Raw genomic sequence first — 16,613 nt, forward strand, 5'->3', positions numbered from 1 at the left:
CGAGGTCCTTGCTGAGGCAGGAGTTCAGTCTAGTCATGACCAACCTCTCAAAACATTTCATCATTGTCAATGTGAGTGCTACCGGACGATAGTCATTAAGGCAGCCCACGTTATTCTCCTTAGGCACTGGTATAATTGTTGTCCTTTTGAAGCAAGTGGGAACTTCTGCCTGTAGCAGTGAGAGTTTGAAAGTGTCCTTGAATACTCCCGCTAGTTGGTCGGCACAGGTTTTCAGAGCCTTACCAGGTAAACCATCGGGACCTTCTGCCTTGCGAGGGTTCACTCCCTTTAAAGACAGTCTAACATCGGCCTCTGAGACAGAGATCACAGGGTCATCAGGTGCAGCAGGGATCTTCACATCTGTAGATCTTCTCCCTTTCAAAGCAGGCATAGAAGGCATTGAGTTCATCTGGTAGCGTTCTTATAGTAACAATTTGCTGCCAAAAATACATTGAAAGGATTGGGTGGTACAAATGAGCACCAAGTTAAAGGGGAATAGAGTTTTCACAAAGCTGAAGGAGATCACAAAAGTAGGAAGGAGTGACAGAATCTAGTACCTTGCTGTCCTCCTGATCTTTATCCCAAAAACGTCTACCTGTCTCTCTGCTCTGCTACTGAATATCATAATAAGTACATCTCTTTTTCATTGAGCTTGTTGAGACCTCAGTATCTGAGGAGGATGAGTGATTTTTTTTTCTCAGTTGTTCCATTATCTTCCCTCGCCCAAAGAAAGTTATGAATGTTTTTAAGGTGTGTCTGCCTTGGTATGTATATTTTTGAACTAAACTCATCCACATACTTCGTATTCTGCTCCAGGCTGAATTTGTTTGTGGCTTCTGGGCTCCTCGATCAATCATCTCCAAAAGATAGATTTTGCAATTTCTGTAAGTTATTCAGTCAGGGCCACAGTAAATAGTGAAATATGTTATCAGACCAGCATTTGGAGTAGTGAAATATTGATCCAGAAACATGAGGTTGGATTCTACAGCAGCTAGTGAATTAAATTTAAATAAATAAATACACTGGAATAAAAAGAACTAGTTATCAATGGGACCTCCAGAGAAGGAACTGTACCAACGCGCCTGGTCTATGTATGAATCCAGATTCACAGCAAAATAATCGAATTTTAATTGCCCTCCAAAATTGCCTCCATCTAAGGGTAATTAGAAATGCAAATATAATGCTCATAATACCTGTCTTATTCATACCCTTTAAGTAAATTAAGAAATTGTTCTTGTGCTTATATTTTTTCACTATACATTGTCAAAATTATTGTAAGAAAAAAATCAAGTTTTTTTTCTCTTTTGTAGGTTGAAGGTGTTCAAACTTTTAAGGCCCTGGCACTCTGTTCATGGACGGCAAAGAAAGAGAACCATTTGAATTTTTCAAAAGATGATGTAATTGATGTGCTGGAAAAGCAGGATAACTGGTGGTTTGGAGAGGTTCACGGTGCAAAGGGTTGGTTTCCCAGGTCATATGTCAAGGTGATCAGTGAGCAAGCACAGCTATCAGTGGAGTAAGTTTATCCTTGTAACGGTAACTTGTATTTGCATCCTAAGGTACTACCACACTTCAGTACCACCTTGATTGCTTCTGGCAGTTCGCCTGGTTAAGGGCCTGTTGGACTGGTTTTAAAAGTTACTCATAATCATGTTTAAAAACAGTTGGTTTTAAATAATTTTAAAATAAATGAAAAATTATTTAAATATAATTCAAAAACACATCGAATAAAATTTTAAAAAACAACTATTAATATGTATAAACACGAAGAAATAATGAACTAAAAACTTAGCCAAACTTTTTGCTTGAGGCAAGATGAACCAACTGAGTAGATATGTGGTGTCGGGATGAAAGGTCTTGGCCAAAACGTCGACTGCTTACTCTTTTCCATAGATGCCTGGCCTGCTGAGTTCCTCCAGCATTTTGTGTGTGTTGCTTGGATTTCCAGCATCTGCAGATTTTCTCATCTTTGTGTAGATGTGAGGTTGAAGAGCAGAATGCAAAGTGCATTTGGCCACATGGCGCAGCAACTTACTGAATGTCCTTGAACTCAAGGCAATGTCAAGGGAATTAGCTCATGTCATTCAATTCAAGGGAATTAGTTATGTTACCTCTGCCATTTGCTAGCAAAGCTAGTTGTTCAAAATATGTTTAATCTTATGCTTAACTCCAAATGATTTTAATTACTGGACTAATTTTTTTTTGTCAATAGATCTGGTCCTGTTTATGCATCAGTGGTTAAAAGCTCCAGCCCTATATCCCAGGCAGTAGAAGGTAAAATTCCTATAAAATCTCTTCAGTATGCTTCATAGTTAAATTAGCTGAATATTTTGTGAATTATTGTGAATCCAGCCTAACCACCAATGAAACAGATTCTTTTCTGATTTCCCCTTAATTAACTCCTAAATATAACTACAGTGGATTCCAGTTAATTGGGCAATTGGTTAATTTGGGACAACTTTTAAAGAACAAAAAGTAATCGAGAAAATAGCCAGGATTCCATTTGTTCATCTGGGACACTATGCTGCTTAGAGACAGGAGACTTGCCAAACAGTTTCTAACTTGCGTCAGTCGTGTGAACGTGTGGATGTTAAACACTCCACTGTGCTTAGAGCGAAGAGTTTTTAAATAACGTCATTTGCATGCGTTTGTGTTCAAAAAGCAGTGATGTTTGCCACTGATAGTTGGTGAGAAATAAGCAGCAAGTCAATTTAGAATTGTTTTGCTCACTGTGGTTTCAAGCATTCAGGCTTGGAGATGACAGAAACAGCCAGGAGTGAAAGTGAAATGATTTCACTACTTCAACAATTTAGGACCTACCAAGAATTTGAAGTTTTCAACAATCCTCTTGAATGTTACAATGATAATGAAGATTTGGAAGATACAATCGTCAAAGGAATTGTGCAAAGGCAGTCCATTATCAACACTAGGTGTCTGTGCTAATTTTGTTCATTTACAGTCAATGAAAAGAACACGGCTGTTGGTTTGTTATCCATCATATCCTGCGATGACAGTGAAACCTATGCAGAAGAGATTTGAAAGTGGAAAAACCATTGTACTGAGGTGGTTCCCTCTCTCAACCTGAGAATTCTGGGTCCATTGGCATGAATAGTTGTCACAAACTGGAGTTTTCCTTGGTTGCAGTGGATAACCAAGACTTCTTCTCCACCTTATCATGTCCTTTTCTTTCCACATAGCGTTGCAGAACCGCCTGATCTCATCTGTCCAGTCTGCTGAAGTTCACTTCATATGCTAGGGCAGGCATGTCCCTATTTCATGGGCTACTGTCACCTGGTTTAGCCCACCTGTTGAAGGAGTGCAGCAGGGTCTGGCTGCTATCACATGCTACTTGGAGCTGCAGCTAAGTGCTGACTGTCCAGCTGGAGTGAACTGCCACTTTAGTGCACCACAAACCACTTCAGCAGAGGTGCTGTCCCTCCCTGGACACCCCATACACAGCAGCATACACTGGCTGAATTGCTCTGTTGATAACCGTTAAGAACTAATACACAGTTTTATAATACCATTGTAACATTGGTAGTGTTCTAATTTGTTTTGTATTTCATTTAAATACATAATTTGCAGCTCAGTTAAACAGTAGTTTGTCTTTTGTTTTGAGCCTCTTTAATTAACTGTTTCCATGAAACTTTGGCTAAGTGTACTGTTCCTAATTAACCAGAATCCACTGTATATTCTTCTCCATGTCGTGTCATTGGTAATATACTGTAGGTATGATAAAGATCCTAAATTGGCACGGACTAGAAAGGCCGAGATGGCCTGTTTCCGTGCTGTAATTGTTGTATAGTTAGTTCAGTACCGTGAGATGAGATTTTGTGCATTTCTGAAGAAAATTTTTGTGTCATATTAGGGTGAATCTAGAGCCATTAAGTCAGTTCAGGAAAGTGGTGCTGTGGTCGTAAATCAGCCAAGGTAGAATGGTTGAGCAAGCATAAGGGGCTGAGTATCATGTTCCTTATTCTATTTCTTATGTCCCAATCCTGACAATTGAAGTGGAAATATGGGAACAGTTTGATCTTTAAGTACTCACATCTTATGCAAAGAGGAGGCTGTGAGCTGACTGGTTTGTCATAACATAAAACAAGGACATATAGCCCATCAGGTCCATACTAGCTCTCAGCAGTGTAAGACCATAAGACATAGAAACAGAATCAGGCCATTCAGCCCATCGGGTCTGCTCTGCCATTCCATCATAGCTGATGTAGTCATGGAAAAGTACGGCACTGAAAAAGGCCTTTCAACCCTTCTAATCTGTGTCAAGCTATTGAGATTTATTATCCTTCTCAACCCCATTCTCCTACCTTCTCACAGTAATCTTTGACCCCATGTATTCCTGTTAGTTTCATTTCCCCCTGCACAAAAGGGTAATTTACAGAAGACACAGACCTCACTTCACAGATGAGCTTGGAACTGTGAGTCAGCAACACTAATTGCTGTGCTTCCATACTGGCCTTAATTGTTTCCGTCAGAATTGTGTTGGCCAGGGTCCACAGCAAATTGCAAAGTTAAAAGATTGATGGACCCAAATGATGCAAGAAATTTCTGAGATCTATCCATAGTAATAATACTTCTGCTTTTTTTCATAGAGTATATTGCACTATATTCGTATGAAAGCACTGAAACTGGAGATTTAACCTTCAATGCGGGTGAGGTGATTCTGGTCACCAAGAAAGATGGAGAATGGTGGACAGGAGCTATTGATGATAGAACAGGTGTCTTTCCTTCAAATTATGTGAAACCAAAGGATCCAGATGTAAGTTTAATACTTTCTTGTGCTTCATGATGTTTATTATTCAATATTTTTTTACTTCGTTGCATTATATTTGTCGAAGAATCTTTCCTTTTGTTTGGATTGGGAAAACAAAGTGTATTAGTTGTGCTTATATAAAGGGAAGAAATTCAGGTTCTATTCCTGCATAACTAATATTACCATTGTTAACTTGTCATTCAGACGGTAGCCATGGAATACTCTACAATCTTCAGTATCATAAACAAACTATGTTCTACTTTACGCTTATTAACCAAAACCAGTACCAAATGTTATTAAGGCTTACATTTGAGGACTGATTTATGAAAATTCCACTGGAAACAACTGACAAATAATAGCTGTTCCATTAAAACTTGCCAGATAAAGTCTGAACTGCTTTAAAAAAAAATCCAATTACTGAGATTGCTGAGAATTACAGATAGAGTTCAGCAGTGATGTGGACAAGCAGTCATTCTGCCTGCCAAAAGCCTTGGTGTGGAGAAATGTGTTCACCTTCTACAGCTGAATGAATCGGCCTCGGCAGCAAATATGGGAGAGAAAAGAGAAAGACAAAAATGTGGAAAGAAAATTCTTTGTAATCCTATTTGCCTTTTTCTTTGGACAGGGATCAAGTAGTTCAGGAAAATCAGGGACATTAAACAAGAAACCAGGTGCGTCTCTTCTGCATTGATTCTGCAAAGATTTCCTGCTATTTACAAGTATGAAGAATGTCGATAAGCACTATAAAAAATGCCATTATTGAAGTTCATGTGTTAGAAGACATTATCTGCCAAAATCATAATCTTAATGATAGCTGCAATTGTACAATTGATTTGTTTGCTCCCACACAGTCAGAAATGTCTACTGCTGTGAAAGCGTGCTGCACACAACGATAAGAACTGATTTTTAGTGTAGGCAAATTGATTGGACACGTGCATTACAAGTGCTTTAAAATTTCCTTACAGAGATCGCTCAAGTAACCTCAGCATACACTGCAACAGGTACTGAGCAGCTAAGTCTCATCCCTGGCCAGTTGATACTTATTTTGAAGAAAAATGCATCTGGATGGTGGCAGGGTGAATTGCAGGTAAGCAGCTTGATACTATGATTACATTTAAAATCATCAATATTTATAAGCACAAGACTAATGTCAGTTTCCATTTGAATCACAGTGGAAAGCAAACATGGTAGTTTTCTTATTAACAATTAATAAAATTTTCTTTCTTTACAAATATTTGAAGGGGAAATGCCTCTAGGGGAACAGAATCCAATAAGAGAAATTCCTTTTTAGAGGCATTAGTTATTTTTTTGTTTGAATCTGTAAGTTTATTCCCATGTTCTGCTGTCTGTCTCAGTCACCTCATTGATCTTAGATATTTTAATATTGAATTATTTTTTCTCTTCTTTCTTGTGCACTTGTTTTATTTAAGTGTTTTTAAACATTCTAACAATATATAGTTTAATGTATGATTCAAAATGACTTTTGTAAATTTCGAGCTCTGTGGTAACTGAATGTAGTGTGCATCTTTTTCTAAAGAGAGGAAGGAACTTAGTCCCTAGGCTGTGAGAACTGGCATGAATGAAATAATATTTATGGTGACATCACAAATGAAATTGACTTTTATAAATAAGAAATGGAATACAAATATGGTTGTTAAATGGTAATTGAAGAGTAGTTATTGGCTCTCACTGATAAAATTGCATTTAGAATTTTTAACAGTGCACCTTCAGGATACATTTACAGAACATGATAGTGTGCTATTTTCATTTCTTTTATCTTTTTCATCACTTAACCATCTTATCAGTGTTTGTCAAGATTTACTTCTGGGCCAATAGTCCTAGTTTGCAACCATTGTGATATTTCTATTTTGTATGTGGCATTTATATTATCTCTGAGCCATAATCAAAGTACACATACATTTGATAGCCACTTTATTAGGTACAAAAGGGAACCCAGTGTTGTCTTCTGCTGCTGTAGCCCATCCACTTGAAGGTTCGACGTGCTGTTCGTTCAGGGATCCTTTTCTGCACACCGCTGTTGTAACGCACGGTCATTTGAGTTACTGTCACTTTCCTGTCAGTTCGAACCCATCTGGCCTTTCTACTCTGAACTGTCTCATTAACAAGGCATTTTCACTTAGAACTGCCACTGACTGGATTTTTTGTTTTGTTTCTTCTGCACCATTTTCTGTAAACTCTGGAGATTGTTTTGCGTGAAAATCCCAGGAGATAAGCTGTTTCTGAGATACTCAAACCACCTCGTCTGGCACCAACAATCTTTTTACGGTCAAAATCACTTAGATCATATTTCTTCCCTATTTTGGCATTTGATCTGCATGTTTTTATGCATTGAATCTCTCGACCATGTTTGCATGCTTTTATGCATTGAGTTGCAGTCACATGATTGACTGTTTAGATATTTGTATTAGCAAGCAGATGTACCTAATAAAGTGGCCACTGAGTGCAATTCACATCAAGCACTGTTATCATAGTCAAGGGCAAGGATGCATCTTGCAGGATAAAAATCGGAAAGAAATCTGTGCTAATTGAGTTTCTAAATTTAAATTGATATTGAACTTTGTTGTTGATGTGGGGAAGAAAAACTGTAAAATTCATCTTTTACAAATGCATATAACTGGCACTTACTTGTTAGAACACAGCAAGATATCGCGACACTATTAGATATTAATCACATATTTCCAGAGCTACCGATAATTTTCCATGAGCATTAATGTGTAGCCAGCTCTGCAGCTTGGAAGGAAGACAGAGGATTGGTGTCTGAGTGGGAAAATGGATGAAATGGTGAAGCAGACCTGATGGGCCAAATGGCCTAATTCTGCTCCAATATCTCATGAAAGGGAATTTCAGCTGAAATGAAGCTTCAGCAGATTGCCTGCTCCATCGACTTGGAATTTCAGCTGAAATGAAGCTTCAGCAGATTGCCTGCTCCATCAATTTGGAACTCTATCACCTCAGTCTATCACCTCAAACTTGAGCAGAGTTTTTGAACAAGGGTTGTAAAGTAGCTGAAGTTCTTCAAACGTGTGCATGTTTTTTTCCTTCGACACTCTCCTTCTTCACAGACAGAGTGTTATGGTGTAGGAGGTAATTAAGAAGCTGGGGAGAGTAGAGCTGTCACTGGCTTTCCTTTACTCACAGGCGTGGAAATAGGCCTTTCAAATTTAAATGTTAATAGTGGCAGCTGGAGGGGCAGATGGGTGTAGACCTTAAAATGAGCGTAGCCTGGAGGGGGGAGAAAAGGCATGAGAAAAATGAAAAAAGTACTGGCTGATGAGATGTGGTGGGTTTAGAATTCATAAACACTATAGCACAGAAACAGATCCTTTGGCTCATCTAGACTGTGCCGAACCATTAATCTACCTAATCCCATTGACCAGTACCCGGACCATAGCCCTCCATACCCCTATCATCCATGGACCTACCCAAATTTCTCTTACATGTTGAATTCAAGCCCACATCTACCACTTATTCTGGCAGCTCGTTCCACGCTCTCCTCACCATCCTGAGTGAAGAAGATCCCCCCTCATTTCACCTTTCACCTTTTACCCTTAACCCATGACCTCTAGTTGTAGTCTCACCCAACCTCAGTGGAAAATAACCTGCTTGTATTTACCCTATTTATACCCCTCATAATTTTGTATACCTCTATCAAATCTCCTCACAACCAATCCCTGTGGTACTCCACTAGTCACAGGCCTCCAGTGAGAGAGGCAACCATCTACTACCACTTTTTGGTTTCTCCCCTGAAGCTAATGTCTAATCCAATTTACTACCTCATCTTGAATGCTAAATGCTTGAAGCTTCTTGATCAACCACCCATACAGGATCCTATCAAAGGCCTTGCTAAAGTCCATGTAGACAATATCCATTTCCTTGCCTTCATCCACTTGCCTGATAACTTCCTCGGAAAACTCTGCAAGATTGGTTAGACATGACTTACCATGCACGAAGCCATGCTGACTATTCTTGATCAGTCCATGTCTATCCAAATACTTATATAACCAGTCCCTTAGAATACCCCTCAGTAACTTTCCCACTACTGATGTCAGGCTTATTCTTAGAGCCTTTTTAAAAGAACGGAACAACATTGGCTATCCTCCTATCCTCTGGCACCTCACCCACGGCCAAGGATGCTTTAAATATTTCTGCTAGGGCCCCAACAATTGCTGTATTGCCCCCCCCACAGGGTCGAAGGGAACACCTTGTCAGGGCCTGGGGATTTATCCACCCTAATTTGCCTCAGAATAGCAAGCACCTCCTCCTCTGTAATCTGCACAGAGTCCATGACCTCACTCCCCATTGCCTCACATTCGTATACTCTGTATCCATCTCCCGTGTAAATATAGATGTAATAAATCCACTTAAGGCCTTCCCCCCATCCCTTTCAGCTCCACGCACAGATTACCAGAGGACCAGTTTTGTCCCTTGCAATCCTTTGCACTTAATATGTCTGTAGAAGCCCTTGGGACTCTCCTTCACCTTCTCAGCTACAGCAACCTCATGCCTTTTCGTCCTCCTGATTTCCTTAAATGTTCTCTTGCATTTCTGATACTCTACAAGTATCTCACTTGTTCCTGCCTGTCTATATCTGCTATGCATCTCCATTTTCTTAACCAGGGCCTCAATATATCTTGAAAACTAACGTTTCATAAGCCTGTTATCCTTGCTGTTTATTCTGACAGGAACGTACAACTCTGTACTTTCAAAATTTCACTTTTGAAAGCCTCCCAGTTACCAAATACACCTTTGCCAGAAAACAGCCTATGCCTGTCATACTTGTCAGATCCTTTCTGATGACATCAAAATTTGCCTTTCTTCAATTAGAATCTTAACCTGAGGACCAGACTTTTCCAGAATTTCCTTGAAACTAATGGCATTATGATCACTGGATGCAGAGTGTTCCCCCATAGAAACTTCTGTGACCTGCCCTGTCTCATTCTTAGAAGGAGATCTAGTGTCACACTCTCTATAGTTGAGACTTCTGTGTACTGATTAAGGAAACTTTTCTGAACACATTTGACAAACTCTCTCATCCAGCCCTTTTACAGTATGGGAATCCCAGTCAATATATGGAACGTTAAAATCAACTATTGTAACAACCTTATGTTTCTTGTAACAATCTGAGATCTCACTATAAATTTGCTTCTCTAAATCCTGCAAACGTTTGAGTTGATATAATATAATCCCATTAAGGTGGTTATACTTTCTTATTCCTCATTTCTATCCATAAAGAGGAGCTCTCCAGTCTGTCGTTACTGAGCACTGCCCTGACATTTTCCCTGACTAGTAATGCCACCCCCCCACTTTAATCCCTCCCACTCTGTCATGCCTAAAACAATGTAATCCCAGAACTGAGCTGTCAGTCCTGCCTCTCCTGCAACCAAGTCTCACAAATGGCTACAATGTCATAGCTCCACGTGCTGATCTGTACCCTGTGTTCATATGACTTTCTTATAACTGAAATTATAAGAATTGCATTGAAATATACACATTAGAATCAGAATCAGGTTTATTATCACAAGCATGTGACGTGAAATTTGTTAATTTAGTAGCAGCATTTCAATGCAATACATAATCTAGCAGAGAAAAAATAAAATTTAACAAAAGTAATAAATAAACAAGTAAATCAATGTCATATATTGAATAGTTTTTTTTAAGTGCAAAAACAGAAATACTGTATATCTTTTTAAAAAGTGAGGTCGTGTTCAAAGATTCAATGTCCATTTCGGAATCGGACGGCAGAGGGGAAGAAGCTGTTCCTGAATCGCTGAGTGTGTGCTTTCAGGCTTCTGTACCTCCTACCTGATGGGAACAGTGAGAAAAGAGCATGCCCTGGGTGCTGGAAGTCCTAAATAATGGACACTGCCTTTCTGAGATGCCACTTCCTGAAGATGTCCTGGGTACTTTGTAAGCTAGTACCCAAGATGGAGTTGACTAGATTTACAACCTTATGCAGCTTCTTTCGGTCCTGTGCAGTAGCCTCTCCATACCAGACAGTGATGCAGCCTGTCAGAATGCTCTCCACAATACAACTATAGAAGTTTTTGAGTGTATTTGTTGACATGCCAACTCTCTTCAAACTCCTAATAAAGTATGGCCGCTGTCTTGCCTTCTTTATAACTCCTGCTGGTACCAGTTCAGATGCAAACCATTCCTTCTGTACAGGTTCTATCTTCCCTGGAAGACAGCCCAATAATCCATAAATCTGAAACCCTCCCTCCTGCACCAACTCCTTAACCACGTGTTAAACTGTATGAGCTTCCTATTTCCAGCCTTACTAGCACCTACAAAGGTAGTTATCCTAGGATCACAACCCTGGAGATCCTGTCCTTTAACATAGCACCTAACTCTCTGAACTCACTTTGCAGGACCTTGTCACTCCTCCTACCCATGTCATTGGCACCTACGTAGTCCACGATCTCTGGCTGCTCACCCTCCCACTTAAGTGCACAGTGGACTTGATCGAGATGTCCCTGCCCCTAGCACCCAGGAAGCAACCATCCTGGAATTTCGTTCTCATCCACAGAACTTTCTTTCTGTTTCTGCTTGTGTTGGCTGTTAATGAAAATGACACATATCACTGTACTTGTGATAAATAAGATAATCTGAATCCAAAAGAGTGGTAAGATATTGTGAAGTATTTAAGTAGTAATTTATTGACACAACTATAGAGTATTTTTCTCTGAATGTTAACGTATAGCAAGTTTAGAGGATTAAATCACTTCTGATTTTGCATTACCTTGTCTGTTTTTAGCTATGCAAGATGTGCATTATTTGTAAAAAAAAACACCTAGATTTGTATTGCCAAGTTTGAGTGACTGCACAAGATTTTAATAGCATGCTAAAAGGTAGCATGGTATGGTGCCTGATTGAATTTTATTGCTGCCGTATATTCCAGCTCCTGATGAAGGGTCTCGGCAAAACACAGTATGTTTAATCCCCTCCATAGATGCTGCCTGTCTTGCTGAGTTCCTCCAGTATTTTATTTGTGTTGCTCAAGATTTCCAGCATTTGTGGAATCTTTGGTGTTTGAATAACCAAATGGGTTGTAGGATGGTACAAGGTCAGTATACCTTGTGCCCATCAATGTTAGCTTGAGTCCAGTCAAAAAATATAATTAGTGGATATTCCATTGATAAGATGCTGTAGTCAGTAACACATTTTATGATTTGCTTTGTTATTTTGAACATCTTGTTGCTCTTACAGGCCAGAGGTAAAAAGCGGCAAAAGGGATGGTTTCCTGCAAGCCATGTTAAATTACTCGGGCAAAGTAGTGGAAAATCCACACCAGGTCCACCTCCAGGTAAGCAGAATAATTTTTCTAGTTGCTTGGTTTGCGATTTAATTTTTCTTAGATTGGTACAAAGAGAAATCATTTGAAAAGCAGAACTACTTTTTGGGAAGGATGGCCATCAGCATCAGATCTTTTAAAAGCCTTTACATATTCACAGACCTATTATCTCTATCACTTAGAGAAAGTACTTAATATTTGGATATTTATGGCCTTCCAGTTGGCCACTGTTGTCCCTGAATGACTTTGAAGTGAATCAATAGTTAGAATTGAAATTTGGTACAGGATAGGAAGCCATTCCATTCATTCTGATGTTCACTGGTTAAAAGTGGTCTGGTTGTCCTACGTACTACTTTTTCCCCCAGAACCTTGCAGATTCATCCCTTCATGTATTCATCCAATTCCCTTCTAAAACTTTTGGAATCTGCATCCAGTGCTGTCATACACAATCCAAGCCATAAGTACTCTCAATGTCCTTTATGCGTCTGTTCTGTTTTTAATCACCAAGGTGACCTGAATCTAAATTTCCTTGATGACTAGTGCAGTAATGTAAGCTTTGCCTTATCCATCCTTGCTTGCCTTGAGAAGGCATGTATTTTTGGCCAATTCTTTGGATGCGTCAATCCTTGTGACTATATGAGGGAGAAAATGGTTGACATCGTTAATTGTGTGTTCTGATGAAGAGTAAAAGATGTTGAATGAATAATTGATAATGTTTAGAAATCTAATTCAATTTTTACAGTGCACTTTAAGATCATGTTCAATGTAAATGATTATCCTGTAACCTCTACTTTACACTCAGATTGTTCTTCTGCAATTTTTAAATTTCAAACTTTTGTCACATTTCATTTCTCCCTCCGTTGGAGTAATTACACATATTAATATAAACATGGGCTCTGATTCTCTCCAGCACTTTGACTTAAATTCTAAGTAACGTACACAAAATGCTGCGTTCCACCAGCATTTTGTGTGTGTTGCTTGAATTTCCAGCATCTGCAGATTCCTTGTGTTTGCATTTTTAAATTCTAAATGTTCTTTTCTTTCTTGTAGTCTGTCAGGTCATAGCAATCTATGACTATACTGCTGTGAATGAAGATGAACTTAGTTTTTCCAAAGGTCAGCTTATTAATGTGATAAACAAGGATGATCCAGACTGGTGGCAGGGAGAATTAAATGGAATGAATGGCTTATTCCCTTCCAATTACGTCAAGACAACCGTAGAGTCTGATCCAAGTCAGCAGTGTAAGTAATGGAAAAAAAAGCTATTCAAATACTATCTTAAAGTTGTAACAAGCACCGAGTGCATTTTAACTATTTTATTTAGCAAGTGTGAATCCTCAGTGGCAGAGTTAAAGAGCAAAAAGCCAACTTAGCAATGTAAAATGAAATGTAGGCCATTTTGCCGGCACAAATTTAACTCCAGAGAAAGTATTGGCCTTTTCTGTAAATTAGTGCTTGGTATTGGAAGATGGTGAAGCTTGCAACCATGCATTTACTATTCTAAGGTTCAGTCTCATTCTGTAGCTCTTTCATTGGTTAACCTGTCTTGACAATAAACAATTCTGGAAATGCAGGAAATTTTTAAAAAGCAAAAATATTGAAAATACATAGCAGGTCCTTCATCAATTCTAAGGTCGAAATACTAAGTGCCATCATTGACTACTGATACAAATGACTGTAATATGCTATGAGTGCTAATCACTTAGTCATTGGACGAATCTTTTGGTCAGCAGTAAAATGTAGTTAGCCTTTTTTGTGCTGAAATGTTAAACATTTACATTGGCATTCTTTCAACAAAATCTATGTTAAAAAAAAGGTAATCAGATATTAAAAGAAGTGTAATCATGAGGCCAAAATGCTGGCCCATTGCCATATAGAAAGTGCATTAAAGAAAGGGCAAATTCAAGTCATGAGGCAAATTAATTAGATGTAATTGTAGACTGACATCACTAGATGTAACCGTTCCAACTCAGCTCATCACAAAATGGTGAAATAATGTTAATCTGTAATTTTGTCTTTAATGTGCAGTCAGTTAAGATAACTGTAATAATCTTGGTTAACTAGCTTTAAATTTGTGGGAGATCTGCATGAAACTAGATCATTTTAAACCAGTCTGCCAACCTAGAACCATCATGTGGTGATCTCTAACAAATTAACTAGGGAATTCTTGCTTTGAGTTTATAGCATGTATTGAGGAATCTTCACTGGGTAGCAATTGAGCACTTTGAGCTGTGGAAGGGAAGTTCAGCAGGAATTCCTGTTGCTGATGGCTGCACATTAACTCCTACAGTTGGATATTGCATGACTTCCTACTAGACCCCTCGAGAGTCAGTATCCATTTAAAAAAACACAATACAATTAATTTATAGTTCTCCTCCAATGCTTGGTTGTGTAATGCACCAACTATTGCAGTAACATTGTCACACAGACCAGGAGTTTCCCAGATATAATTTCTAATGTACGTTCTGGTAAGTGATGTCCTTTGGGGGTGATGGTAGTGGCACTATAACTGGTTAAAATGTACCTAAAGGGCAAAGCATATTCGGAGTTGTGGCTGCTCCCAGAGAATGCAAATATATCGAGTTTGATTGAGGGCAGAATCAGAATTGTTTGTGTTGCGGTCCTCCTTGCAACTTTTAAGTAGCCAGTGAACTTTCACTATCAGTTCTTATCCTTCAAGTATGGATCATTGCTGGCATCTAACTCTCAGCATCAATATTCTAAACACAAATCATAGCCTTCAGTTCGGAAGAAAATAACAATTTAATGACTTAATTCAAACCATGCAGTGGATAAGTTTCCTTAAAATGCTTTTGCTCTGGTAAACGTATTGTGCATCTGATTGCAGCAATATCTTGCTCTTCTAATAAGAACATGATAAAGCTTGTTTGGTTTTGAGTTCCACTGCATTATTCCTTGTGTCAGTAATGGACATTACCAATAAGAATTGCTTGGAACACCAGACGTTAAATCACTTTATAATTGAATTATATTGTATTATACTTGTCTTCGTTAGAAGATTACTTTTACAATTTAGTTATCTGAATGTAGAACATTTTAAGATATTGACATGGTCATCATTCCTTAATTGTTAAAATTTTGCTCTTGGCTCTTCTGCTTTCTGACACAAAACTGTACACACCCTTAAAATTTCATTTATTGTTTATGGTTACTGTGTCTTTCATTCTGTATCTTTACCTTTTCATCTGTAAACATGTTCTGTTTTCTTATTTTTGTTTCCTCATTTTTTTTTTAGGACCGTAATGTTGCCTTCTTCTCAGAGTATGAAAGCCCTCACAGAGACCCACTATCCCCAGTTTCCCTGCAGGGTGGACGTTGGGCATACAAGTACAGCCTTGATCCAATGAATGCCGCATGATTAATCCTACTTATTATTAAATAATAATGAAAACAAAGAGTATCTATCTCATTTAGCTTATGGGGCTTTCAATTATTTGGTTACCTAGATAAACCTCCCATGATTTTAACTCATTAATTATTTTGGTAAACAGATGATCAAATGGCCTTTCTATGCTACTGTAATCTTTATGTGCATTTGTAATCAGGATCTGCAGCTTTGAGACCTTGTGATTTATTCATCTTCTGCACTGCTGTAGAAAGATGGAAAACACTGTTTTGGTCTTAACATTTGTTGCTCCTGATCACATTTACTAGTGAAAGACTTCTTTTAAGAAAATTGCTTTCCTAAATTTCCAGAAGTTATCTCCCTCCCCCTGAATGAGAAAGCCCTATTTATATGTTTCTCACAAGACAGTTCCTAGGAAGGATAGTGGGTCTTTCTGTGGCTTTCTGTCCTGTTGCCTTCAGTGTTCCTGTACTTTCTTGTCCCATCATTCAGACAATTTAGATCTTGTGCAATTATGAAATATTGTATGATGTAAGATGGGCCCTACTAGGTGAAATCTTGTCACAAAAAGACCCACTATTAATAGTATTTAAAAGTAACCACTTGAACGTAATTGTTTGTTTATGCCCTGTCCAGATAAATCCTTTTTGACTCTTCAATCGATTAAGGGTATTTTAGAATACCATTGTCAGATTCAGTGACTGGAGACAACCACAATACATGTTATTCTAAGTGCTCTTTTGTGTCAGTTTGATCATTTCATATATTTAACTGCAGCATCGACATCTCTGATTAATAATTCCATGTTTAAGAATTTGCCTTTAGTTTGATCATCATTAATGAGAGAGTTTTTATGGCTGTTCTTTCCAAGGCTCCTCTGCTCTTTCAGCTGTAACCATTTCATATTTTAAATGGCGATGCCCTTTACTTCTGCTCCGTCAGCTGTGCAAGACTGAGTCAGAATTTGGGATAGTCCTGCTGCTGCTATCCAAGGGAGGTGGTAGGAAGATACATTATAAGTTATATCAACCTTGGTATTCCAGGAAAGCTAAGGTTTTAGTTGTTGGTCCTTGTTTATTTTTCCTCACTTTATTTTGTGGAAATGTGCCAGGCCTCCATTTAGTGAATGCCCAGATAACACATTTGATTTTAAGCTCTCAATAACAAAC

General features: G+C 38.5%; 1 protein-coding gene across 8 annotated transcripts in view; it reads left to right on the forward strand.

The window, feature by feature from the left end:
• Window positions 1-16,613, forward strand: part of itsn2b (intersectin 2b) — a 224,996-nt gene that overhangs the window by 152,131 nt on the left and 56,252 nt on the right. For all 8 annotated transcript variants that reach the window (XM_063035010.1, XM_063035019.1, XM_063035026.1 and 5 more), the window contains 7 exons: window positions 1,311-1,516; window positions 2,213-2,274; window positions 4,605-4,771; window positions 5,391-5,436; window positions 5,731-5,852; window positions 11,993-12,089; window positions 13,128-13,319. In XM_063035010.1, the coding sequence (XP_062891080.1) occupies window positions 1,311-1,516; window positions 2,213-2,274; window positions 4,605-4,771; window positions 5,391-5,436; window positions 5,731-5,852; window positions 11,993-12,089; window positions 13,128-13,319 (892 nt within the window). The remainder of the gene's footprint in view (window positions 1-1,310; window positions 1,517-2,212; window positions 2,275-4,604; window positions 4,772-5,390; window positions 5,437-5,730; window positions 5,853-11,992; window positions 12,090-13,127; window positions 13,320-16,613) is intronic.

This window comes from Mobula hypostoma, chromosome 2, assembly GCF_963921235.1.
Source record: "Mobula hypostoma chromosome 2, sMobHyp1.1, whole genome shotgun sequence".
In the NCBI taxonomy this organism is placed as follows: Eukaryota; Metazoa; Chordata; class Chondrichthyes; order Myliobatiformes; family Myliobatidae; genus Mobula; species Mobula hypostoma.